Here is a 26233-nt window from a genome sequence, read left to right as displayed (position 1 = left end):
AGGACCTCCTGCCAGAGAGAGGTCGGAAGGCCCTTAGATTTCAAGTTTAAAAGGACTGCCTTCCAGACCGTCGCATTCTCTCGCTCCACCTGGCCATTCCCCCGGGGGTTGTAGCTGGTGGTCCTGCTTGTAGCAATACCTCTCGTGAGCAGGTACTGCCGAAGTTCGTCGCTCATAAAGGACGCGCCCCTGTCGCTATGAATATAGCTAGGGAAACCGAACAAGGCGAAGAGGTCATTCAGACATTTAATGACCGTGGTACTGGTCATGTCTGAGCAAGGGATGGCAAACGGAAAAACTCATCAATTATGTTGAGGAAGTACACATTGCGGTCGGAGGAGGGGAGGGGCCCTTTAAAATCGCCGCTCAGCCGCTCAAAGGGGCGCGTGGCTTTGATCAGGCTTGCCCTGTCTGGCCTATAGAAATGCGGTTTGCACTCAGCACAGATTTGGCAGTTCCTGGTCAAGGTCCTGACCTCCTCGATGGAGTAGGGCAGGTTACGGGATTTGATGAAGTGAAAAAACGTGGTGACCCCCGGGTGGCAGAGGTCATTGTGGAGGGTCTTCAGTCTATCAACCTGCGTGTTGGCACATGTACCACGTGATAGGGCATCTGGGGGCTCATTTGAGTTTCCCGGGCCGGTACAAGATATCGTAATTGTAGGTGGAGAGTTCGATTCTCCACCTCAAGATCTTGTCATTCTTGATTTTGCCCCTCTGCTTATTATTAAACATAAAAGCTACTGAACGCTGGTCAGTGAGCAGGGTAAATAGTTTTCCGGCCAGGTAATGCCTCCAATGTCGCACCGCTTCCACAATGGCCTGGGCCTCCTTTTCGACAGAGGAGTGTCGAATCTCGGGGCCCTGGAGGGTCCTTGAGAAAAAGGCCACAGGTCTCCCCGCCTGGTTAAGGGTTGCAGCTAGGGCAAAGTCGGATGCGTCGCTCTCCACTTGAAAAGGGATGGACTCATCCACTGCGTGCATTGTGGCCTTCGCAATATCTCTTTTTATGAGAGTGAAGGCTGCATATGCCTCTGCTGTCAGGGGGAAGGAGGCGGACTTGATGAGGGGTCTGGCTTTGTCCGCATAGTTGGGCACCCACTGAGCATAGTACGAGAAAAACCCTAGGCATCTCTTCAGTGCTTTTTGGCAGTGGGGGAGGGGGAGCTCTATAAGGGGGCGCATCCTGTCGGGGTCGGGGCCGATGACTCCGTTCTCCACTACACAGCCAAGAATGGCAAGGCGCGTGGTACGAAACATACATTTGTCCTTGTTGTATGTTAGATTCAGCCGCTGGGCCGTACGGAGGAATTTCTCTAGATTAACATCATGGTCCTGCTGGTCATGGCCGCAGATGGTGACGTTGTCTAGATAGGGGAAAGTGGCCTGGAGCGCGTTCTGGTCAACCATCCGGTCCATCTCCCGTTGGAAGACTGAAACCCCGTTGGTGACGCCGAAGGGAACTCTGAGGAAGTGGTAGAGACGACCGTCAGCTTCGAAAGCTGTGTACTGGCAGTCCTCAGCCCTGATGGGGAGCTGGTGGTATGCCGACTTCAGATCAATTGTCGAGAACACCCGATATTGTGCTATCTGATTGACCATGTCAGATATGCGGGGGAGTGGGTATGCATCCAACTGGGTGTAGCGATTGATCGTCTGGCTGTAGTCAATGACTAGGCGCTGTTTTCCGCCAGTCTTCACTACCACCACTTGTGCTCGCCATGGGCTGGTGCTACTCTCAATAATCCCTTCCTTCAGGAGTCTCGCTACCTCGGATTTAATGAAGCTCCTATCCCCGGCACTGTAACGCCTGCTTTTGGTAGCAATGGGCTTACAGTCGCGGGTGAGGTTAGCGAACAAAGAGGGGGGGGGGGGGGGGGAACTTTAAGGGTGGAGAGGCTGCAAATGGTGCGCGGCGGGCGATTTAAAAACTGCTGGCTGCAGACTGAGTGGGGGGAGGGGTCCGTCGTACGCTAATGTGACACTCTTAAGGTGGCACTGGAAATCCAACCCCAGTAGAACAGCAGCGCAGAGATGGGGCAGGACCAGAAGTTTAAAATTTTTGTATTCTGTGCCCCGTACTGAAAGGGTCACTACACAGTAGCCACCGATGTCCGCTGACTGGGCTTTGGAAGCCATAGAGATCCGATGGCGCGTCGGCAGGACCGAAAGAGTGTAACTGCGCACCGTGTCGGGGTGGATAAAGCTCTCCGTGCTCCCGCTGTCAAAAAGGCAGGTAGTGGCGCGGCCGTTTACCGTAATGTCCATCATGGACCTGGACAGTTGATGAGGGAGAGATTGGTCCAGCGTCACGGAGGCCAGCGTATGGTCAAGCGAGTCGACGTGATCGTCAGATGAGGCGGTGGTTGAGTCCGGGTCCCCAGTGATTGAGGTTGGAGACGTCCAAGATGGCGGAGCCCATGATCCCGATCCCCACGCGGCTGGGGGAGCCCAAGATGGCGGACAAGATGGCAGCCCCCACGGTTCGCACGCGGCGCTGCTGGAGTTAGCGGTTTTACCTTTGCAGGCGCTGACATAGTGTCCTTTCTTCCCGCAGCCGGAGCAGGTAGCGTTTCTCGCTGGGCAGCGTGCTCTGGGGTGTTTTGCCTGGCCACAAAAATATGTGTGCCTTGGAAATCGCGGCAGCAGTTGGAGGTGGCGGTCCCATGACCCAAGGTTGTGGCGTCCATGGTGCAGAGCGGTTAGGGGAGAAAGCGTCCATATTCCTGTGGGCCGCGTCGAGCGAGAGCGCGAGGGACACTGCCTTTCTCAGGTCCATTTCTCCCTTGTCCAACAGTCTCTGCCGGGAGTAGTCGGACCTTAGACCCGCAACGAAAGCATCTCGGATCAGTCCCTCCGTGTGTGCTGCGGCTGATACTTCTTTGCAATCGCAGCCTCGGCCGAGTATCCGTAGTGCTCGTAGGAAGGCCTCCACCGATTCCCCGGGCTGCTGTCTGCGGGATCTTAAGAGGTGCCTGGCATAGACTGTATTTACCGGGCGTGCGTATTGCCCTTTAAGCAGATCGATAGCCGCCGCGTAGGTCGTCGCGTCCTGGATTATTGTATAAACTTGGTGGCTCACCTTTGAGGCCAGGATTTCCAGCTTGTTTTCGTCCAGGGTCACAGTTGAGGCTTGCAGGTAAGCCTCGAAGCAACGCAGCCAATGTGCGAATTTGGTAGCCGAACCCGCTTCTTGGGGGTCTAGGTCCAGGCATGTTGGTCTGAGGGCTCGCAGCAGCTCCTGCTGCTCAGCGTTTGGCGCCGTGTGATGCAGCTCCTGCTGTTCAGTATTTGGACCGGGATTCGACATTTTGTTTTGCTAATAAAATTGATACACTATCAATTCCTCATAAAAGACAGTTAATTAATAGGCTTTTATTAGCAAAGAACAGAGCATGCCTCTCGTGGTAGCCTGGTATCCAAAAGGGCAGGGGACTGCAGAGCAGTCACCTTTATACCCGGGCATGTGGGCAGAGTCAGCTGAGGCATGCAAAGACACAAGTGTGCAACAAGAGCAACTACAACAACAACAACAACAGTGGTTTACCACAGGAACAAAGAAATGGCAGACCAATTAAATACATATTTTGGTTCGGTCTTCACAAAGGAGGACACAAATAACCTCCCAGAGATGTCAGGGAACATAGGGTCTGATGAAAGGGAGGGTCTGATGAAAGGGAGGAACTGAAAGAAATCAGTATTTGTAGGGAAATGGTGTTAGGGAAATTGATGGGACTGAAGGCCGATAAATCCCCAGGGCCTGATAATCTACATCCTAGGGTACTTAAGGAAGTGGCCCTAGAAATAGGGCTGATCATCTTCCAACATTCGATGGAATCTGGAGCAGTACCCATGGATTGGAGGGTAGCTAATGTTACCCCACTATTCAAAAAAGGCAGTAGAGAGAAAACAGGGAATTACAGACCGGTAAGCCTGACATCGGTAGTGGGGAAAATGCTAGAATCTATTATAAAGGATGTAATAGCAGAGCACTTGGAAAACAGTGACAGGATCGGACAAAGTCAACATGGATTTACAAAAAGGTAAATCGTGCTCGACTAATCTACTGGAATTTTTTGAGGATGTAACTGGTAAAATAGATAAGGGAGAACCAGTGGATGTGGTGTATTTGGACTTTCAGAAGGCTTTCGATAAGGTCCCGCATAAGAGATTAGCGTGTAAAGTTAAGGCACATGGGATTGGGGGCAAGGTATTGACTTGGATAGAGAACTGGTTGGCAGACAGAAAGCAAAGAGTTGGAATAAACGGGTCTTTTTCCGAGTGGCAGGCAGTGACTAGTGGGGTACCGCAGGGAGCGGTCCTTGGACCCCAGCTATTCACAATATATATTAATGATCTAGACAAGGGAAGTAGATGTAATATCTCCAAATTTGCAGATGACACAAAGCTGGGTGGGTGTGTGCGCTGTGAGGAGGATGCCAAGAAACTCCAGGATGATTTGGACAGGTTGGGTGATTGGGCAGAAGCATGGCAGATGCAATATAACGTGGATAAATGTGAGGTTATCCACTTTGGTGGCAAAAACAGGAAGGCAGATTATTATCTGAATGGCAATAGATTGGGAGAAAGGGACGTGCAACGAGACCTGGGTGTCCTTGTGCACCAGTCGCTGAAGGTAAGCATGCAGGCGGTTAAGAAGGCAAATGGTATGTTGGCCTTCGTAGCGAGAGGGTTTGAGTACAGGAACAAGGATGTCTTGCTACAGTTGTACAGGGCCTTGGTGAGACCACATCTTGAGTATTGTGTGCAGTTTATCTGAGGAAGGATGTTCTTGTCATGGAAGGAGTTCAGCGAAGATTCACCAGGCTGATACCTGGGATGGCAGGAATGACATATGAGGAGAGATTGGGTCGATTGGGCTGGTACTCGCTGGAGTTTAGAAGAATGAGAGGGGATCTCATTGAAACTTATAAAATTCTGACAGGACTGGACAGACTAGATGCAGGAAGAATGTTCCCGATGGTCGGGGAGTGTGGTAAACCACTGTCATACCTGTCTGTGTCTGTATGTGTATTCCACTAGGTACAGGTCTGGACATGCCTCGGCTGACTCCTCCCACTATTCCAGGTATATAAGTGACTACCTCCCAGTCCCTTAGTATTCTGGACGGGTCGACCACTCGAGACAAGACCTTCATTCTTTAGTTAATAAAAGCCTGATTGTTACTCACTCAACTTCAGTCTTTTGAGTAATTGATGGCGCATCAATTTTATTAACTAAATTTTTTATAATGGAGAAGATCCTCACACCAGCTTGCCTGGACCTGGACAGTCGGGAAGCGGACGCTTCCACCAAGTTTGCTCACTGGCTCACGTGCTTCGAGACATTCCTGACTGCCTCCACTGCGGTCGAAACGGATGCGGACAAACTGTCTGTCCTGATCTCCAAGGTGAACCACCGAGTGTACTCAGTCATCCGGGATGCGACCTCGTACACAGCCGCCCTCCAGCTCCTCAAGACCCAGTACACGCGCCCTGTGAACGAAGTATACGCTAGGCACCTTCTGGGGAGTCGCAAGCAACAACCTGGGGAATCGACTGAGGAATACCTCCAAGCACTGTCCGTGCTTGGCCGGGCCTGTGGGTGTAAGGCGGTAACGCCCACTAAGTACACGGAGGAACTGATCCGGGATGCCTTCGTAGCGGGCCACAGGTCCAACTACACCCGACAGCGACTGCTGGAGCAGAGTGACCTCACCCTCGACAAAGCCTCCGACATCGCACTAACGCTGGACGCAGCCTTCCGGGGCATGGATGCCTACTCCTCTGCACCGTGGACGCCGCGGGGAACGACAACCTGGGACACGGTAGGACAGCCCCATAGCACCGTGCCACCCCAGCCACAGCCCAACAACGGCCCAACTACCGCAGCAGTGTCCCAAAGCCAGACAGCAGTATCCCAAGGCCAGAAATGCTACTTCTGTGGCCAGGCCAAACACCCCAGAGCGCGCTGCCCGGCGAAGAATGCAACCTGCTCGGGCTGCGGGAAAAAGGGACACTACGCCAGCGTCTGCAAGGCCAAAGCCACCCCGAACGCCAGCAGCGCCGCGTGTGGGCCGTGCGAGCCGCCATCTTGGGCCTCCCCAGCCATGTGCGAACCACCGCAGCAGCAGCCATCTTGGACGACTCCAGCCACATGGGAATCATGGGCGCCGCCATCTTGGACACCAGCCGGGACGCAGCAGACCGCCAACCCCCACCCATCTGATACTCGCAGCGACACACCGACCCCTACGCTGGCCTCTGTACCAAACGAGACCGCACCAGTTAGCTCGGTCCAAAATGGACGTTAAGGTAAACGGCCATGCAATAAACTGCCTTTTTGACTCCGGGAGCACAGAGAGCTTCATCCACCCCGACACGGTGCGGCGTTGCTCTCTCCCAGTCCTGCCTGCGCACCAGCGGATTTCTATGGCCTCCGAGTCCCAGTCAGCGGACATTGGCGGCTACTGCGTGGTGACACTAGTAGTAGACGGGACTGTGTTCAATAATTTTAAACTCCTGGTCCTGCCCGACCTCTGCGCTGCCGTTCTACTGGGGTTGGATTTCCAGTGCCACCTCAAAAGCGTTACGATGGCGTACGGTGGCCCCCTCCCCCCACTCACAGTCCGCAGCCAGCAGCCTCCAAATTGCCCGCCGCGCACTAGATGCAACCTCTCCACACTCAGAGTCCCACCCCCCCCACTGTTTGCTAACCTCACCCCTGACTGTAAGCCCATCGCCACAAAGAGCAGGCGATACAGTGCCGGGGACAGGGTTTTCATCAAAACCGAAGTGGAACGGCTCCTGAAGGAGGGGATTATTGAGGGCAGCTCCAGCCCCTGGCGAGCCCAGGTTGTGGTCGTTAAGACCGGCGAGAAACAACGCCTGGTCATCGACTACAGCCAAACAATAAACCGCTACACCCTGCTGGACGCCTACCCACTCCCCCGCATAGCTGACATGGTCAACCAGATCGCGCAGTACCGCGTCTTTTCGACCATTGACCTGAAATCAGCGTACCACCAGCTCCCCATCAGCCCTGAAGACCGCCAGTATACTGCTTTTGAGGCAAACGGCCGCCTCTATCACTTCCTTAGGGTTCCCTTCGGCGTTACCAACGGGGTCTCCGTCTTCCAAAGGGAGATGGACCGGATGGTCGATCAAAACGAGCTGCAGGCCACTTTCCCTTACCTAGATAATGTGACCATCTGCGGCCATGACTTGCAGGACCATGACGCAAACCTCGAGAAATTCCTCCGCACCGCCCAACTCCTGAACCTGACATATAACAAGGAGAAGTGCATATTCCGCACAGACCGCCTCGCCATCCTTGGCTGTGTTGTAGAACACGGGGTCATCGGTCCCGACCCGGACCGGATGCGTCCCCTTATGGAACTCCCACTGCCCCACTGCCTAAAAGCTCTGAAGAGGTGCCTAGGGTTTTTTTCCTACTACGCTCAGTGGGTCCCCTACTATGCAGACAAAGCCCGTCCGCTGATCAAGTCCACCTCTTTTCCCGTGACGGCAGAGGCCCGCTTAGCCTTCCACCGTATCAAGGAAGACATTGCCAAAGCCACCATGCACGCAGTGGACGAATCCATCCCCTTCCAGGTGGAAAGCGATGCGTCCGACTTCGCTCTGGCCGCCACCCTTAATCAGGCGGGGAGACCTGTGGCATTCTTCTCACGAACCCTCCAGGGCCCGGAGACCAGACACTCCGCGGTCGAGAAGGAGGCCCAGGCTATCGTGGAGGCTGTGCGTCATTGGAGGCACTACCTGGCCGGAAAACGATTTACCCTGCTCACTGACCAGCGTTCAGTTGCTTTTATGTTCAACAACAAGCAGAGGGGCAAAATCAAAAATGACAAGATCTTGAGGTGGAGAATCGAACTTTCCACCTACAATTACGAGATCTTGTACCGGCCTGGGAAGCTCAATGAACCCCCAGATGCCCTATCGCGTGGCACCTGCGCCAGCGCGCAGATCGATAGGCTGAGGGCCCTCCACAATGACCTCTGCCACCCGGGGGTCACCAGGTTCTTCCACTTCATCAAGGCCCGCAACCTGCCTTACTCCATTGAGGAGGTCAGGACCATGACCAAGAACTGCCAAGTCTGCGCTGAGTGCAAACCGCACTTTTATAGACCAGACAGAGCCCACCTGATAAAAGCCACTCGCCCTTTCGAACGCCTGAGCGTCGATTTTAAAGGGCCTCTCCCCTCCTCCGACCGCAATGTGTACTTCCTCAACATCATTGACGAGTACTCCCGGTTCCCGTTCGCTTTCCCCTGCCCGGACATGACCAGTGCCACGGTCATTAAATGTCTGAACAGCCTCTTCACCCTGTTCGGTTTCCCCAGCTATATCCATAGCGACCGGGGCTCATCGTTTATGAGCGACGAACTCCGCCAGTACCTGCTCGCTAGGGGTATTGCCACAAGCAGGACCACCAGTTACAACCCCCGGGGGAACGGACAGGTGGAAAGAGAGAATGCAACTGTTTGGAAGGCTGCCCTACTAGCCTTAAAGTCTAGGGGCCTTCCGACCTCCCGCTGGCAGGAGGTGCTCCCCGATGCGCTCCACTCGATTCGGTCACTTCTCTGCACTGCCACCAATGCCACCCCTCACGAGAAAATGTTTGTCTTCCCAAGGAAGTCCACATCGGGGACATCGTTACCGCCATGGCTGACGTCCCCAGGGCCGGTACTACTGAGAAGACACGTGAGGGCCAATAAAACGGACCCCCTGGTCGAGAGGGTCGACCTCCTCCACGCCAACCCCCAGTACGCTTACATTGCGTACCCGGACGGGCGGGAGGACACAGTCTCCATACGAGACCTCGCACCCTCGGGGACCGCTGTAACCCACTACCCATTACCACCCCCCCCCCCACGACCCGATATCCAACCCCAGCAGCCGGCTCGCCTTGGACCGTCACCCATGAGGACTACACTCCAGGGCCCCAGCCTACACGGGACGCGACGCCGGAAGCTCCACCACCCCTGCCGTCGCCACGTCGATCACAGCGGCAGACAAGACCTCCGGAGAGACTCCAATACACGAACTTTTAAATACACTTCACCCCGCCGGACTCATTTTTAAACAAGGGGTGAATGTGGTAAACCACTGTCATACCTGTCTGTGTCTGTATGTGTATTCCACTAGGTACAGGTCTGGACATGCCTCGGCTGACTCCTCCCACTATTCCAGGTATATAAGTGACTACCTCCCAGTCCCTTAGTATTCTGGACGGGTCGACCACTCGAGACAAGACCTTCATTCTTTAGTTAATAAAAGCCTGATTGTTACTCACTCAACTTCAGTCTTTTGAGTAATTGATGGCGCATCAGGGAGCCCAGAACCAGGGGTCACAGTCTAAGGATAAGGGGTAAGCCATTTAGGACAGAAATGAGGAGGAATTTCTTCACCCAGAGAGTGGTGAACCTGTGGAATTCTCTACCACAGAAGGCAGTAGAGGCCAAATCATTAAATATATTCAAGAAGGAGTTGGATATATTTCTCAAGGCTAAAGAGATCAAGGGGTATGGGGAGAAAGCAGGGACAGGGTACTGAATTTGGATGATCAGCCATGATCGCATTGAATGGCGGAGCAGGCTCAAGGGGCCGAATGGCCTACTCCTGCTCCTATCTGCTATGTTTCTATGTGGGATCAGAAAAGCCACAGAGGGAAAAGCAGGATTATAAGGCTTGCACAATAAGAGTGGCCAACAAAGGCTGTGAAGTGAAAGGGAGCGGAAGGAGTAGCATCACTGGGAAAGTCCTTCATTTAAAAATCCAGGGTTCTATTGAATCAATATAGAGCAGCATTAATGGCAACAGTAGAGGATTTCACAGGCCTGATCCTACCTGCAGCAAGGACAGCCTGGTAGGTGAGGGATAGGATTGTGGACAAAACCTAGGAAAGGGGAGCATAAAAGACCTTATGTGTCAAATAAAACAAATGTTCAGCATCTGTCCTCCATACATTTTCCCGGTAAATACTCACGGGTGTCCCATCAGCACCTCTGGGGAGCAGTATTCAATCGTTCCATAAAACGTATGGAAAACATTCCCAGGCTCCAAGGTCACAGCTGAGCCAAAGTCAATAAGTTTAATAGTGAAATCCTCATCGATAATCACGTTCTCATCCTTGATGTCCCGGTGTAGAATGCACTTACTGTGCAGGTAGTCCACTGCAGCCACAATCTGCAATACACATAGGCCCAGCCATCTCAGTACATACTGGCAAGTGCAAAGGCAAAACTAAGCAAGTGGCCAAGATATAGGAGAGAATACAGAAGGGTGCCTATTGGGGAACCAAGATTGTAGATGGAGAAAATAAACTGGACATGAATCGTACAGAGAGCAGTGGCAAAGACTTTAAAATGATCTGATATAACTGTTAAAAAATTGCACTTCTCCATCATGGCTTCTCAGTACCTGTGGTCTCAATTTCAGTTAAGGATATCACTGACCACTTCCACATCTCTCACCACCCAATTTCCTCTACTCCAATAATTCTACGACTTTCATCACCCACCCATGAAAAAAATCTCCACCCTAGGATCCTTACAACTTTGTTCTCAAGTGCCTAGCTTCTGGCCCTCCACTCATGACCCCATAGCTGTTGTTGATCTGTTTATCTGTGCTCTCTCCTCCATTGTAGATGCTTGAAAAGCTAACATTGTATCCCACCCCTGATGTTTCCCCTCTCTGCCAATACAGCCCCCACCTTCACTCCCTCAAGTCTGAGGGGTGTAGTCTACAGCATACCTAGAGCACAAAAGGCCTAGCCATGTCGTCAAATCTGGCATGACCATGTCGTGTATTATCGTGCTTCGCTCCCACCCACTATTCCAGAACTCCTGGTGGGCAAGCAGAACCCCAGGCTCCCTTTTTTATGATCATCCACCTCCTTAAACCACTCTCCCATCCCACGCCAGTATCACCTCAATCACCAGGTGCAAAGAACTCATGAATTTCTTTATTACCAAGATGGATCTATGGAACTTGCTCTGCTGCATTCTCCCTTCTCCCAGACCCAAGCTCTCCTAGTCTGTCACTCACTCTAGCCCTGAACCCAATCTGCCTCCAGTTCCTCTCGATACCCTCTCCAAACTCAGGTCATCTCTAAAACATACCTCCTACTGCCTCAGTCCCCTTCAACTTCTGACCACCCGATCACCTGTCATGGCCCCACGCTAGCTGGCATGGTCAATAGTTCCCTCTCCACAAGGTCCAACCTTTTCCTCTTGAAACCTCCCTCCTCAAAAAGTCTACCCTTGACCCTTCTATCTTCTCCAATTGCCATCCATCGCCAACCTGCCTTCCTTTCTAAATTCCTTGAACATGCCCATCTCTCCCATAACTTCCTGTTCAAATCCCGCCAGTTCAGCTTCCTCCATTCTCTAAGACAGGTTTTTTTTAAACATTAAAAAGCACTATATAAAGTTGCACTCTTTCACCTGCTATGCTCCTCTCTTATTACCCTTTCAACTATATCACTATCCCCTTCATTAGCACCACTGTCTCCCTTTGACAAGCACTGCGTTACGGTTTTACGAACATTACTGTCCTCCTTGGTTACTCTTTAATCCTTTCAACAGTATCACTATCCCCCATTAACCTTTCATGACTATTGCTATCTCTATTTGTTACTCTTTCATCTACTTTACATCACCTCCAAAATGCCATTAGTAGTAGAAAACAAGTATTTCCTTCAACACTTCCTACTGGCTGATGGTTAGTTTAAGGTTGCAGCTTAATATCTCGGTCTAAGCCACTCATCAGATTGGTAACCAACAGTCACCTCCTCAAACCATCACTTCATAAACATCTCACATTTTTTGTTGCATAAAATACAGAAATAGCATCTTAATAAATCCTATATGTAGAATATGTAAATTTTGAATTTAGAATGATTTGGATCTTTAATGGCACCAAACCAGAAATGTAGCATGGATGACTGTTTATATTTCTTCAAAATTAACATACACCTTTAAAGAAAACAACAACTCTGGTTAGCAATCTCTTGTCATTTTGTTCCCTTTACCTGTCTGAATATGAAACTGGCTAATGGTTCATCTAGGTCTGGTTGTTGGTCAATGAACTCAAAGAGATCTAGACCAGCTCCATGTTTCTCCATCACAAGCTGAAAGAAATCCTGGTTCTCAAACACATCAAGTACCTGCAGGGATTATAAAGCATCTGGTTTGAATTTGTAGCTCTCTTACAGTAATTCCAGTGAGGAACAATACAAAAAGGAAATAAAATGAACTCTCAAGTCAATGGGGTTTAGCTTTACTGTTTTCTGCCCTACTCTAAAATGGCTGCTGCAAAACAAAACTGAACCATTGATTGAAGGCCAGCCCGTCCTCAGTTTCACTAACCAGTTTGCTCGCTGTGACCCACATCCAAGTAACACGAGAGCGCTCAGCTCAGGATGGTAAATATCAGCTCAGTCACAGGAAGGGAATGCACACAGCTACTGAACATTCATAAAGTAATGCATTCACATATCACAAGCAGCAGCATCCCATCACAGAGGAACTGAAATAGATTATCTCCTGCCGTCATAGAAGAGGAAGCAAATTAGAAGGCAACATCATCGGTGTCAATTGTCAGAAAGGACTCCACTCCCGTTTGGATTTAGCAAATTTGTTTGCATGAGTATATTGTGGATCTACAGCAGAAGCCTGATGCAGGAAGACCAAACCAAGAAATATAAAAAAGGGAGAAACAGGAAGAAATGTGACTGACCTTGATTATGTTGGGATGGTTGAGTCTCGCAAGGAGTGCAATCTCCTGACTTACTCTGCCTAGGTCCACATCATCCACCCAGCAGTCCTCCACAATCTTGTCCTTCCTAATAAATTTCACCACAACCTGGAGAAACAACACAAAAACAAATGTTTAAACAGTGTAACCATGATGATGGCTAAACATTTTTCAGTTATTAGTAGTCATTGTTGGCAACTGGCTAGGCTGTGAATGCCCATGTGGCACACTCTCAGTGGGAGGTGCGGGAGGTTGGGAAAGCAAGCAAAGCTCTCATACATCTGCTCACGGCCAAAGTCAAATGAGGCCTTCAACAAAAATTTCCCCTCTCCCTTCTCTACTGAATGCTTCAATCCCTTGATGGGATCCAGGATCTCAACAAAATAGCCCTTTTGATGCCTCAGCCCAGAGAGTGTTAGGCTATTTAACTGTAGGGGGCATAACATTAAAACTCAATCCTGTCCTCACCCAGTATCCATATACACTTTCAGCAGGGATCAATGGATAGGAAGCAGAAGTGGCAATTCTAGCCAGGTTTCTCCCTCCCTAACTAGAAGTGAATTGTAATGCCCTCATCCTAGCGGAGATCCACTAACTCACCAGGAATCAAAGCTGAAACCTTCTTAGTCTATAAGGTGCGGTTACTCACCGCCTTAACAAGTTGATCCATCAGGACAGTTTATGAATGGGGTCTTTAATCCATAAGATCACTAGTCTGTACACCTTTCTTGCTAAGTAGTTTCAGTTATAAGAAACTCACAATTGAGTAACCAGCAACAATGTACTGTAGTTCTAAAGTTTACTGGCTGTCCTTTATTTATGAAATAGCGTACAAACAATCCAATCAAACTAACAGAATCATACAGCACAGAAAGAGGCCATTCAGCCCAATGTGCCTGCTCTTTGAAAGAGCTTTCCAATTAGTCCCACTCCCATGTTCTTTTTCCAGAGTCCTGTAAATTTTTCCCTTTCAAATATATATTCAATTTCTCTTTGAAAGTCACTAGTGAATCTGTTTCCACCACCCTTTCAGACAGTGCATTCTAGATCACAACAACTCGCTGCGTAAAAATAAAAAAATCTCATCTTCCCTCTGGTTCTTTTGTAAAAATAAAAGTGTGTGCGTGTTCTAACAGTAAAAATCATCTTGGACTATTCAGTGGATTCGCTGATGTTTAAATTTACAATAGCCCATTGTTATCAGGCCCTGATGAAGTATATTTTGTGTGTGAGAGAGAAAACAACAAAGATATACTAAAATGAATGAGCTACATGTGTTTGAGTCAGAAATCAAGCTCTGCATATACCTTTTTCTTGCTGAGTTTTTGACTGGCTGTCCACACAAAGCCAAAAGCTCCCTTCCCCAGTGGGCTGAGCGTGCTATAATACTCGGAGTATTCTCCTTCACAAGCTTTCACTGCCTCCAGATCCTCCGAACACTTCAAACCATTCGACCTGGCAGTCCCCATTATAACCTAAATAGAATGGCAATCCACATGTCAGACATGCCATCCCATAAACCTTGAGAGCAAACCTTTAAATCTAAACAGTACCCATGATTTGAAGAGGAACAGAAAACATTTATCTCCACACCATAAGGTTTTGTTTTTGTGTTTTAGAAATCCAAACTCCAGCTCATCAGGTCTCAAGTAACTGGTTTCTGGACAGCGCCCATTTCATCTGCTAACCTGGTCATTGATTTCCCTTTATGCTGCACGTCTGCAAAGAGTTGGAAGAGTTTGACGTCCGACTCCAGAGTAACTGGTCATTAAGAGGAAATGTTGCTTAAACCAAGTTTGCGCAGCGGGAAGTTAAGTGATTTAATGAACTCTTTGCAATTCTCCGTTCAGCACTTGGGGCTCTGCTTATTCCCAAGATTTTGCTGCATTTCTGACAGAGGGCACTCAACTCTCTGATGAACTTTCTGTGTTGTATGCAAGTGAACATTGCTCTTCAGTATTGACCGTGCTGATGCTTTAAATTGTAAGCAAATAAACATTTTAGGTTGTACAAGCATGAATTAGTTTTGAAATTCCACCTACTGAAAATGTAGAACATAGGAACAGGGGGCTCTTCAATCCCTCGAGACTGTTCTGCCATTCAATGAGATCATGGCTGATCTGTATCCTGACTCCATATACCCACCTTGGCTCCATATCCCTTAATACCCTTGGCTGGCAAAAATCTATCAATCTCAGATGTAAAATTATTAATTGAGCTCGCATCTACTGCTGTTTGTGGGAGAGAGTGCCACACTTTGACCACCCTTTGCGCAAGAAGCATTTCCTAACTTCTCTCCTGAATGGCCCGGCTCCGATTTGAAGGTTAACCCCACCAGCAGAAAAAATGTTTCTCTCTACCTACCCTATCAATTCTTTTCAAATCCGAAAAACCTCAATCAAATCGCCCCTTAATCTTCTATATTGCAAGGAATACAGCTTCTGGATGGCAAGGTCTGTTCATAGGAACCGCAGTGAAACTATTGAAAGGGGAAATGGTACTTTAGAAAATCGAAGTCCCAGGTTGAAGGTCGTTGCCTATAAATCAGTAGCTTTGGGAAAATAAGACATGAAGGCAAAACTTGATTTTGTAAAAAATATTTTTCTCGTGCGACATGACAGAAAAATTTGAAAGAAAGAAAGACTTCCACAACCTCAGGACGTCCCAAAACACTTTACAGGCAATGAAGTACTTTTGAAGTGTAGTCACTGTTGTAATGTAGGAAACGCAGCAGCCAATTTGCGCACAGCAAGGTCCCACAACAATGTGATAATGACCAGATAATCTGTTTTTTGTGAAGTTGATGGAGGGATAAATATTGGCCAGGATACCGGGGATAACTCTGTTGCTCTTCTTTGAAATAGTGCGGGGATATCTTTTACATCCACCCGAGAAAGCAGACGGGGCCTTGGTTTAATGTCTGATCCGAAAGACGGCACCTCTGACAGCACAGCACTCCCTCAGTATTGTACTGGAGTGTCAGCTTAGATTTTTGCACTCAAGTCTCTGGAGTGGGACCAGAGATGACTTAATTTTCTGGGACATAAAAAATGCAACACTGGACTAAAATGCTACATCTAGAACAAATGAATATTTCAGCTTTGTTAACTTGACTGACCTCTCCCAGGCTGATAGCAGAGTGCTCTGCAGACATGGAGGTGCTGTTCAGAGTGGACATTAAAAGAGTCTTCAGTGCAGCCTCTCTCCGACTCTGAATATGATCCCGCACTACCCACACACAGTACAACTTTCCTCCATCTCGCAAATGCAGACATTTGACCTGAAACACAATACCTGGGACAAAAAGATACAGATTGTACATTTCCACAGTATAAACAAAAGACAATAACAGATCCTAGTCAGATCATACAAGAGTATTTTATTCCACATTCCTTCATTCTCCCATCGACCACAAACACATCTCCATCATATTTAACATGGGCAGCTGGGAGGTGGATTTCCAGCCCATCAACCTAGGCTTGAATCCAGGCCCTAGAGCTGAAAGCAGTGCTTTTGTTATCGATTGTGTGTGTGTTATTTATTGGACGTTATTTCAAATGGTAAATACCAAATTTATCAACTCATTATTCTTCCAAGATGTGTGAAATATGCTGGACCAGGGGAATTGATCGATCTGCGTCAACTAAGTAGACATGTATCCCTGGGACAAGAGTACAAGTTTCTGCAGCTCACTGTGTCCTACCCACAAAAATAACTCCCATGATAAGTTTGGATAAAAGGCCCTACAGTCCTATCCTTCCAGATCACCACCAATTTTCCATTACAGCATCCATATGTTTAGCAAATGAACCCAGTGTACTTGGCAATTGATTTCAACTCATCATCTTCCGTGTAAATTTGCCCTTCACAAACTGTCCCTGTGCCCTCTGGTCTTACTATCCTGATGTATCCGAAAGTGCCACTTCAGATTTACTTTATTCATCCTATTAAGTTTCTTGTCTACATCTGCAAAGGCTCCTCAGAGAGGTCCGAAGCCAAGAAGCCCTAGCTTATTGAGTCCACTCGTGCGACAAGCAGAACGATCATCAATGTTGCAATCGGATGTGACACTTGGCTTTATCCACTTCACTCAAAGACCTGAAGAAGCAGCAAAAGTCAGGAGCCAAGCTTCGAACACATGGACAAATCGTTTTCTGACGCTAGGAAACTTGTTTTTATGACTCTCGAGCTGCCGGACAACCAAATATGGCAGACAAGATCCCCCCCCCACAGCTGCTTACTGACTGCCAATTGTGGATTGGCAGTTTCAGAACAGTGATTGATCACTTTTGTTCCCTGTTATATGGTGTTGTTAGGTGGGCAGTACCTGTTCAGCTGTGATTTGTCAAGTGTTTTATGAAAACAATATTTGAGCCAGTTAGATACAAGCAATGGATGCAGACTAGACACAAGATTTTTATGTGCACATATACTAGCAGATTTAAGGTAAATGGCAAGAAGCACGGTTTTATAGTAACAGCAGCATTATATACTATGTTTCCTAATGACAGGACCTTTGCACCAGGTTTTATAATGACAGGAGTGTTATGGTACTTAATGTAAACTGTGTTTAAAGTGACCTGTTCCTTTAATGCCACAAAGTCTAATTAGTCTAAGACACAACCTGGGGTCACTCAGTTTAACTGCCATTTGGAAAGTACTTGTAAATTCCAGGCAAGAAAAAAACCATGAAATGACTGTCTCTTTTTAAAAATAATTATGACACTGTGAAATGTAAAGCCCAAACCTCTCAGATATAAATATCCCATTTCACAGAGAATATACAGCACAGAAACAGACCATTCGGCCCCACTAGTCTGTGCTGGTGTTTATACTCCACACCAGTCTCCTCACATTCCATCAGCCTTTCAGCGTATCTTTCTATTCCCTTTTCTCTCACCTACTCGTCTAGTTTCCTTTTGAAAGCATCCAAGCTTCCTGTGGTAGCGAGTTTCGCATTCTATCCACTCTCTTAGTAAAAGAAATGTCTCCTTATTTCCCTACTGGATTTATTAGTAACTATCCTGTATTTATGGCTCCTGGTTTTGGATTCTCCCACAAGTGGAAACATTCTCTCCACATTTACCCTGTCCAACCCATTCACAGGTGAGACCTGATGGGGGTCTTTAAAATTAAGACTTCTCTTTTCTAAAGAAAAAAAGCCCTAACCTGTTCAATCTTTCCCAATAGCTGTAATCTCTCAGTGCTGGTACTTCTATTGAAAATTTACTGAAAATTCCATAACACCCAATATCAACACGTGAATGCATCCAACACTTCAAGGCTTGACGTCTACTGCTGAAGGGCATGAATGCCTACATACGTCACCATTGGGACCTGACAATAATATAGTATTAGAGCAAGAACTAAAGATTTTAATATAACAAGTTTCAGCTATGTACCACCTACAATTATACAACATTAAAATCATAGAATCATTACAGCACAGGAGACCATTTGGCCCATCGAGCCTGTGCTGCTCTCTGCAAGAGCACTTCAGCTAGTCCCACAACCCTGCAAATTTTTTTCCTTCAGGTACTTATCCAATTCCCTTTTGAAAGCCACGATTAAGTCTTCCTCCACCATCCTTTCAGGCAGTGCATTCCAAATCCTAACTACTTGCTGCGTAAAAAAGTTTTTCCTCATGTCACCTTTGGTTTTTTGCCAATCACCTTAAATCTGTGTCCTCTGGTTCTCGACCCTTCCACCAATGGGAACAGTTTCTCTCTATCTACTCTGTCTAGACCCCTCATGATGTTGAACACCGCTATCAAATCTTCTCTCAATCTTCTATGCTCCAAGGAGAACAACCCCAGCTTCTCTAGTCTATCCACGTAACTGAAGTCCCTCATCCCTGGAATCATTCTCGTAAATCTTTTCTGCACCTTCCCATAGTGCAGTACCCAGAATTGGACACAATACTCCAGTTGGGGCCGAACCAGTGTTTTATAAAGGTTCATCGTAACTTCCTTGCTTTTGTACTCTGTACCTCGATTTATGAAGCCCAGGATCCCGTATGCTTTTATAACTGCTTTCTTAACCTGCCCTGCCACCTTCAACGATTTGTGCACATATACCCCCAGGTCTCTCTGTTCATGCACCCCCTTTAGTTTATATTGCCTCTCCTCATTCTTGCTACCAAAATGTATCACTTTGCACTTTTCTGCGTTAAATTTCATCTGCCACGTGTCCGCCCATTCCACCAGCCTGTCTATGTCCTCTTGAAGTCTATCACTATCCTCCTCACTGTTCTCTATACTTCCAAGTTTTATGTCATCTGCAAATTTTGAAACTGTGCCATGTACACCCAAGTCCAAGTCATTAATATACATCAAGAAAAGCAGTGGTCCTGGTACCGACCCCTAGGGAACACCACTGTAAATCTTCCTCCAGTCCAAAAAACTACCATTCACCACTACTCCCTGTTTCCGGTCACTTAGCCAATTCCGTATCCATGCTGCCACTGTCCCTTTTATTCCATGGGCTTCAACTTTGCTGGCAAGTCTATTATGTGGTACATTATCAAACACCTTTTGGAAATCGATGCACACCACGTCAACCACATTGCTCTCATCAACCCTCTCAGTTAACTCATCAAAATGACTTACATAGTCTGGAACCATCCCTGTGATAGCAGTTTCCAGTGTAGTTCCCTTCATTAATTTCACAGCTGGGCCTTAAAGAAACTGGACGTTTCAAGTATCTCTGGGCTATTGGTGTTGATGTTGCACGTCCCTCCAGCTCATCCTTACTTTCTATCATTTCCAGACAAGGACTGTGCCGCACTGAGAGTTCACTGGCACTCATCATCTTACTATTATAGTGATGATCCTGGCTGTAATTTGATCCTTCAGGCAAAACACCAGCCACCATTGGGTGGACAGGGAACTGTTCCGATGCCCCTGTGCACCGGCTGGTTAATTTTCCACTTTGGCCACTGCAACTGGAGGTGCCAGTACTCGTAGGTTGTTCCAGACCAGCTGAAGGGGAACCCTTCCTACTCTTGGCGGGTTCTGATTCAAGGTCTGAATCTATCACATAGGGAGATGGAGTCCGGAGAAGTTCAGAGGTAGCGCAAGAAGTGCCTGACTGGTCTACAGAAACCAGCTCGGAGTCACTACTGAGCTCCAGCTCTTCAAGACCACACAGAATCAGGTTGACATCAGCCTCAGCTGGGCTTTCAGTCTTTATACCACTCTGCGTGTGATGTCTTGCAGATGATTTTACTTGAGCATTTGTCCCGTCTGGAGAAACTCCAGTTTGGTTTCCGTTGGAGACACTCGTTTGCTGTTTGTGGTTATCAGATGGCAGATTGAGTGCATGGGAGCATAAACCTTTTTGCCACAAAGTCCCTTCATTAGCTGCACCTACTGTATTACATTTGCCACTGAGACAATTACGATGCACGACTTTATCTCCATCATGGTTCCTTTCTGAAGTTTCCAGATGGACACTGTAGGTACAGGTCCTGTTTCCAGGCCACACTTCATCCAGGGTAGGAGTCCCTGGGGAATCACAGACATTGCTATGGTGCTGGCAAATAAAGTTGCCATCCTCATTTGAACAGCCCATTTCATCTCCCGGCAAACAGGTTGGGGTACCAAAAATGGACAAGAGCGGGTTTACAATTGGTGAACCTGGTAATGTACCCTTTCCGTCACAGCAATGATGGACTACTGCTGAAGCCACTGAAATTGGACAATACCCACACACACCAGCAGAGCACAGTGTCTCCGTCGAGTCCTTAGGAATCAATTGTTCCTTGCGGTCCTCAGGATTGACTTCTTCAAATGGAGATGAATGTCCATTTGTCCGTTTTGTCCCAGCAGACATAATGGATGGCACCGTGAGAAGATCCCGCGTAATTACACTTTCCGAAAGCAGCAAGGAATTACGGTCCTGGCCAGCAGGGTGAAACTGTTCAGCCTGGGCAATCAGTTCATTTGTGTCGTCACTCGCTGGCCTGAAAACGACAAAGTGTAGTATAAATTGGTGCATTAACTAGGACACCAGCATTATCCCCAAGACCCAAACTATAGCATTTGAAATTGTGGCACATATTAGCGTGAAATGATAAGAACACAATGCCAAATAAACTGATTCTCCAAATTTGGCCAGAGATTGGGTTGAGTGGAGAGATTTGAACACTATCCTTTGATTTCTGGGAGTCGGGAATGAATCCAAGCCAAACAGATGGGATGCAACTTTAGTGTCTCTGCCAGCTGCACAAAATGAGTTCAGACAGCATCGGCCCAGATTCCAGCAAATGCACTCGCACAGCACACTAGTCATACACAATAGTCTTGTTTAGTAGGCCAAATACAATGCTCGTGCAAAAATTGGTGATACAATACCATGGTACAGTATAGAGCACTCTGCTGAAGTGAATACAACAAAATATAGACAGGAGAAAGCCATTCAGTCCATTCCTTTCCCAGACCATACATAATTTACCAGATTGTAACTTCTACTCCACTTATTTAATCTCGTAAAAACTACAAGCAGAGCTCTGAAATTGGTCCCTGACCCCCAAATTGATCTTGCAAAATGCCAGGAAATCAATTTAACATTATAATTTACAATACTAACAAACATAACAGCCAATCCTGGAAAAGAAGAACCGTTATGTTGAGTGGAATATTTGATCAGCATATATTTAGACTTACTTTTCTAACCTTTAATCGCAATCTTAATTTCTTCAATTTTTTTATTTTTATTTTATTTTTATTTTTTTTTAAAAAGGAGAGCTAACTGACAGTCATAACTACTTGTGTTGACAATCTATTCAGTGTATCTGTCACAGTGTGAAAAAAGTAATTTCAGTCCAATTGAGGCTTATTGATTTTCTGTAACCCTATAATCACCAGGTTTGAACACCTAAATACATCTATATAAGAAACAGGAGCAGGAGTAGGCCACTCAGCCCCTCGAGTCTGCTCCGCCATTCAATAAGATCATGGCTGATCTTGGCCTCAACGCTCGCTCCCCATAACCCTCGACTCCCCTGTAGCTCAACTATGTCTATCTCCGCCTTGAATATATTCAAGGACTCCGCCTCCACAGCTCTCTGGGGTAGAGAAGAAATTCCTCCTCATCTTAGTTTTAAATTGGCGACCCCTTATCCTGAAACTGTGCCCCCTAGTTCTAGATTCCCCCATGAGGGGAAACATCCCCCCTGCATCTACCTTGTCAAGCCCCCTCAGCATCTTATGTTTCAATAAGATCACCTCTCATTCTTCTAAACTCCAATGAGTATAGGCCCAACCTTTCTTCATAAGACAGCCCCTTCATCTCAGGAATGACCCTAGTGAATCTTCTCTGAGTTGCCTCCAATGCAAGTATATCCCTCCTTAAATAAGGAGACCAAAACTGCAGGCAGTACTCCAGGTGTGGTCTCACCAACGCACTGTACAGTTGTAGCAAGACATCCCTACTTTTGTACTCCATCCCCTTTGCAAAGGCGGCCAATATTCCATTTGCCTTCCTAATTACTCGCTGTATCTGCATGTTAACTTTGTGTGTTTCATGTACGAGGACCCCCAGATCCCTCTGCACCGCAGCATTATGTAGTCTCTCTCCATTTAAATAATAATGCTTTTTTATTTTTCCTACCAAAGTGGATAACCTCACATTTTCCCACATTATACTCCATTTGCCAAACTTTTGCCCACTCACTTAACCTATGTACAGGAAACTCTTTGGTATCCAGCACCGACAGGACCTGCGTGTTGCCGGTTGATTAAAAATTCCCAATGACGGAGGGTTATCTACCGAGGCTACTTTTAAAAAACAAAATTTAAAAAATCAAGAAATGTGCAGTATACAGTAACTGGGTACTCACCTACAGAATGTGTTAAATGAATGGTGGAAGATGCTTGATTAAGTACAGTACTGCCAGTTGAGCGTAATCCATAACTCTTTAATGACTCCCAACAGTGCCAAGAAGCCGAGTAGATGCAGTTTGGAGAACTACCCCCACTGACTAACTCGGCCACCGCGGGAGACTCTGACTCGGCAACATTTCCGGTTATTGAGGTGTTGTTTTCGGAGTATGAATTTTGCCGGTTAATAGAGAATTCCGGATATTCAGGTGCCGTTTAAACGAGAGTTTCCTGTATATCTCTTTGCAGACTCTGTGTCCTCCTCACAACTTGCTTTCCCACCTATCTTTGTATCATCAGCAAATTTGGCTACAGTACACACAGTCCCTTCATCCAAGTCATTAATATAGATTGTAAATAGTTGAAGCCCCAGCACTGATCCCTGTGGCACCCCACTAGTTAGTTTGCTATCCGGAAAATGACCCATTTATCCCGACTCTTTGTTTTCTGTTAGTTAGCCAATCCTCTATCCATGCTAATATATTACCCCCAACCCAGTGAGCTCTTATCTTGTGCAGTAACCTTTTATGTGGCACCTTATCGAATGCCTTCTGGAAATCCAAATACAATTCATCTACTGGTTCCCCTTTATCCATCCTGCTCGTTACATCCTCAAAGAACTCTAGTAAATTTGTCAAACACGATTTCCCTTTCATAAAACCATGTTGACTCTGCTTGATTGTATTATGATTTTCTAAATGTCCTGTTATTACTTCCTTAATAATGGATTCCAGCATTTTCCCAATGACATTAGGCTAACTTTTTGCCTCCCTCCTTTCTTGAATAGTGGCGTTACATTTGCGGTTTTCCAATCCGCTGGGACCTCTCCAGAATCCAGGAAATTTTGGTCGATTACAACCAGTGCATCCACTATCTCTGCAGCCACTTCTTTTAAGACCCTAGGATGTAGGCCATCAGGTCCAGGGGACTTGTCAGCCTTTAGTCCAATTAGTTTGCCTCGTACTTTTTCTCTTAGTGATAGTCATTGTTTTAAGTTCCTCCCTCCCTATAGCCCCTTGATTATCAATTATTATTGGGATGCTTTTAGTGTCTTCTACCATGAAGACCGATACAAAATATTTGTTCAAAGTCTCTGCCATTTCCCTGTTTCTGTTCCCTGATCAACATCAGATATCATTTTAGAAGATATAGGTCAAGTCCTTTCTCAACATTTTCCCTAATAACAACAAATGTAATTCTTCCCACACCGGCAAGTTTCAATTCTTGGTCACTCTTCTTTGAACCTTCAAAAATACATCAGTCTTTTTTATATATAAAAGTACATTACCTGAAATTACTCATGTTTTAAATATGGCCATACTAAACAGATGCAGAGATAAAATAATTAAACCACCTCAAGATGCATCCCAGAGCTTGATTCATTTTTAATAAGAAACTCCAAAGATTGGGATTTAAAGGATGTCTTGGCAGCAGTGTAGAGGGAGCTTTGCTCTATTTGCAGCCCATGCCATGGTTGTTGGCACTGGGTGCCAAAAGTAGCACTGATATCCCTCCACTTCATATTACCATTGTAAAGTTATTTACTACATCCACATCCAGTCTGTACAGCTACAAAAATGAGATCATCGATCAAATTCTAAGCAACACAGATCGTGGATATTAAAAGGCCCTAAATGATATCTCAGCGTGAATGAGTCAGGACAAGGTACTTCAGCAGACTGTGACCAGTTTATCTTGCACGAATGACTAATTCTGGAAGTGTCTCTCACAATCCCTGCTTTTATAGTGAATTTTTCTCACACAATGTGTCCATTTACCTGCTGAAAGGAGTGGAGGTGACTTTGGGAGACGACATGGTGGAAGGGAGGCTGCCGTCACTATCTAGCCTTGAGCTGGTTCCGGTAAAAATGGGGCCACTCAGACCAGTACCACATCTTGTTTTTTCCTGCTGTACGAGAGCAGTATCTCCAGCAAGCAGTGGGCTTGGATCTAAATTAGAAAGCCATATATAGTAAGCACTTCAGTTATGATTCTAGGTTAATAGCACAGAGTTGCCCCATCAATTAATAAACAGGTTGGCTAACAAAGGTAGTTCTCCTTATAATAGCTATACATAAACATTCTGAGAAGGCAACTCAAAAGGGACTTGTTCCATGTTGAAAATATTCTTATTTACAGGGCAGTACAATCGTATATCCTCCCAATAGCATACTAACACTCAAGGTTCACACATGGCCAAGGTGTCAGAAGGCAACGGGCACCCTCTTTACCTAATCCCAGCAAAACAGTCAAAGCCTTCAAGATGAGGAGAGGGGAGCAAATTGATGGAGAAAGGAGCAAACAGAAAAGGACCACATTTCCAAGCTCCATGGGTTGCAGAGGGTCATTTTCCCCAAACAGAAGATGAAACATGGGAGGTGATGAACCCAGAGAGAACTTGACTTCAGACTTAAAATTGGGCAAATACAAGACATCTCATACGACAATTGAAGCAGCTTTCTGGAATAGCACCTTCTTTATTTCACTTTTTTTTTTTTATAAGCCTTATTTCTAAAGGCAATGTAAATAGCCAATATTGGAGGAAGAAGCACCAGTCAATAGGCTTTTCCTTTCAATGGCTAAGCAAAAGAAGTGTGCCACGTCAGATGAAAAATCAGACCCAATATCATGTACATCTTCCACAATATATAGATTTTACACATGCACATCACTGTTTGGGTACACAGCAAACAATTTATTTTGTAAATCAAGAAAGAAAACTTGCATTTCTATAGCATTTCTCATGACCTCAGGACATCCCAAAGCTCTTTACAGCCAATGAAGTACTTTTTGAAGTGTAGTAATGTAGGAAACACGGCAGCCAATTTGCACACAGCATGGTCCCACAAACAGCAATGCAATGATGACCAGATCATGTGTGTTTAGTGATGTTAGTTGAGGGATAAATATTGGCCAGGATACCAAGGAGAACTCCCCTGCTCTTCTTCGGGTCTTTTTCCGAGTGGCAGGCAGTGACTAGTGGGGTACCGCAGGGATCGGCCCTTGGACCCCAGCTATTCACAATATATATTCATGATCTAGACAAGGGAACTAGATGTAATATCTCCAAGTTTGCAGATGACACAAAGCTGGGTGGGCGTGTGCTGCAAGGAGGATGCCGAGAAACTCCAGGATGATTTGGACAGGTTGGGTGATTGGGCGGAAGCATGGCAGATGCAGTATAATGTGGATAAATGTAAGGTTATCCACTTTGGTGGCAAAAACAGGAAGGTAGATTATTATCTGAATGGCAGTAGATTGGGAGAAGGGGAAGCGCAACGAGACCTGGGTGTCCTTATGCACCAGTCGCTGAAGGTAAGCATGCAGGTGCAGCAGGCGGTTAAGAAGGCAAATGGTATGTTGGCCTTCGTAGCGAGAGGGTTTGAGTACAGGAACAAGGATGTCTTGCTGCAATTGTACAGGGCCTTGGTGAGACCACACCTTGAGTATTGTGTGCAGTTTTGTTCGCTTTATCTGAGGAAGGATGTTCTTGCCATGGAAAGAGTTCAGCGAAGATTCACCAGGCTGATACCTGGGATGGCAGGAATGACATACGAGGAGAGATTGGGTCGAT

At 46.7% G+C, this 26233-nt stretch overlaps 1 protein-coding gene across 6 annotated transcripts in view; it reads right to left on the bottom strand.

The window, feature by feature from the left end:
- Positions 1 to 26233, bottom strand: part of pask (PAS domain containing serine/threonine kinase) — a 61072-nt gene that overhangs the window by 8229 nt on the left and 26610 nt on the right. For 4 of the 6 annotated variants that reach the window (XR_015078742.1, XM_085990806.1, XM_085990807.1 and 1 more), the window contains 7 exons: positions 24438 to 24609; positions 19387 to 20741; positions 15897 to 16072; positions 14086 to 14253; positions 12761 to 12886; positions 12054 to 12188; positions 10008 to 10207 (listed from right to left, as the gene is read on the bottom strand). Coding sequence is in view for 5 of the 6 variants with exons in the window: in XM_085990806.1 (XP_085846932.1) it covers positions 10008 to 10207; positions 12054 to 12188; positions 12761 to 12886; positions 14086 to 14253; positions 15897 to 16072; positions 19387 to 20741; positions 24438 to 24609 (2332 nt within the window). In the remaining variant the exon portion in view is untranslated. Of the gene's footprint in view, positions 1 to 9868; positions 9918 to 10007; positions 10208 to 12053; positions 12189 to 12760; positions 12887 to 14085; positions 14254 to 15896; positions 16073 to 19386; positions 20742 to 24437; positions 24610 to 26233 lie in introns of all 6 variants that reach the window. The other 2 variants (XM_085990811.1, XM_085990809.1) reach the window with 2 other exon arrangements.

This window comes from Somniosus microcephalus, chromosome 6 (genome assembly GCF_052327205.1).
Source record: "Somniosus microcephalus isolate GS21.2 chromosome 6, FLI_Smic_1.0, whole genome shotgun sequence".
Classification (NCBI taxonomy): Eukaryota; Metazoa; Chordata; class Chondrichthyes; order Squaliformes; family Somniosidae; genus Somniosus; species Somniosus microcephalus.
The sequence above is the reverse complement of the archived record's forward strand: the minus strand, read 5'-3'. Positions and strand labels throughout refer to the sequence as shown.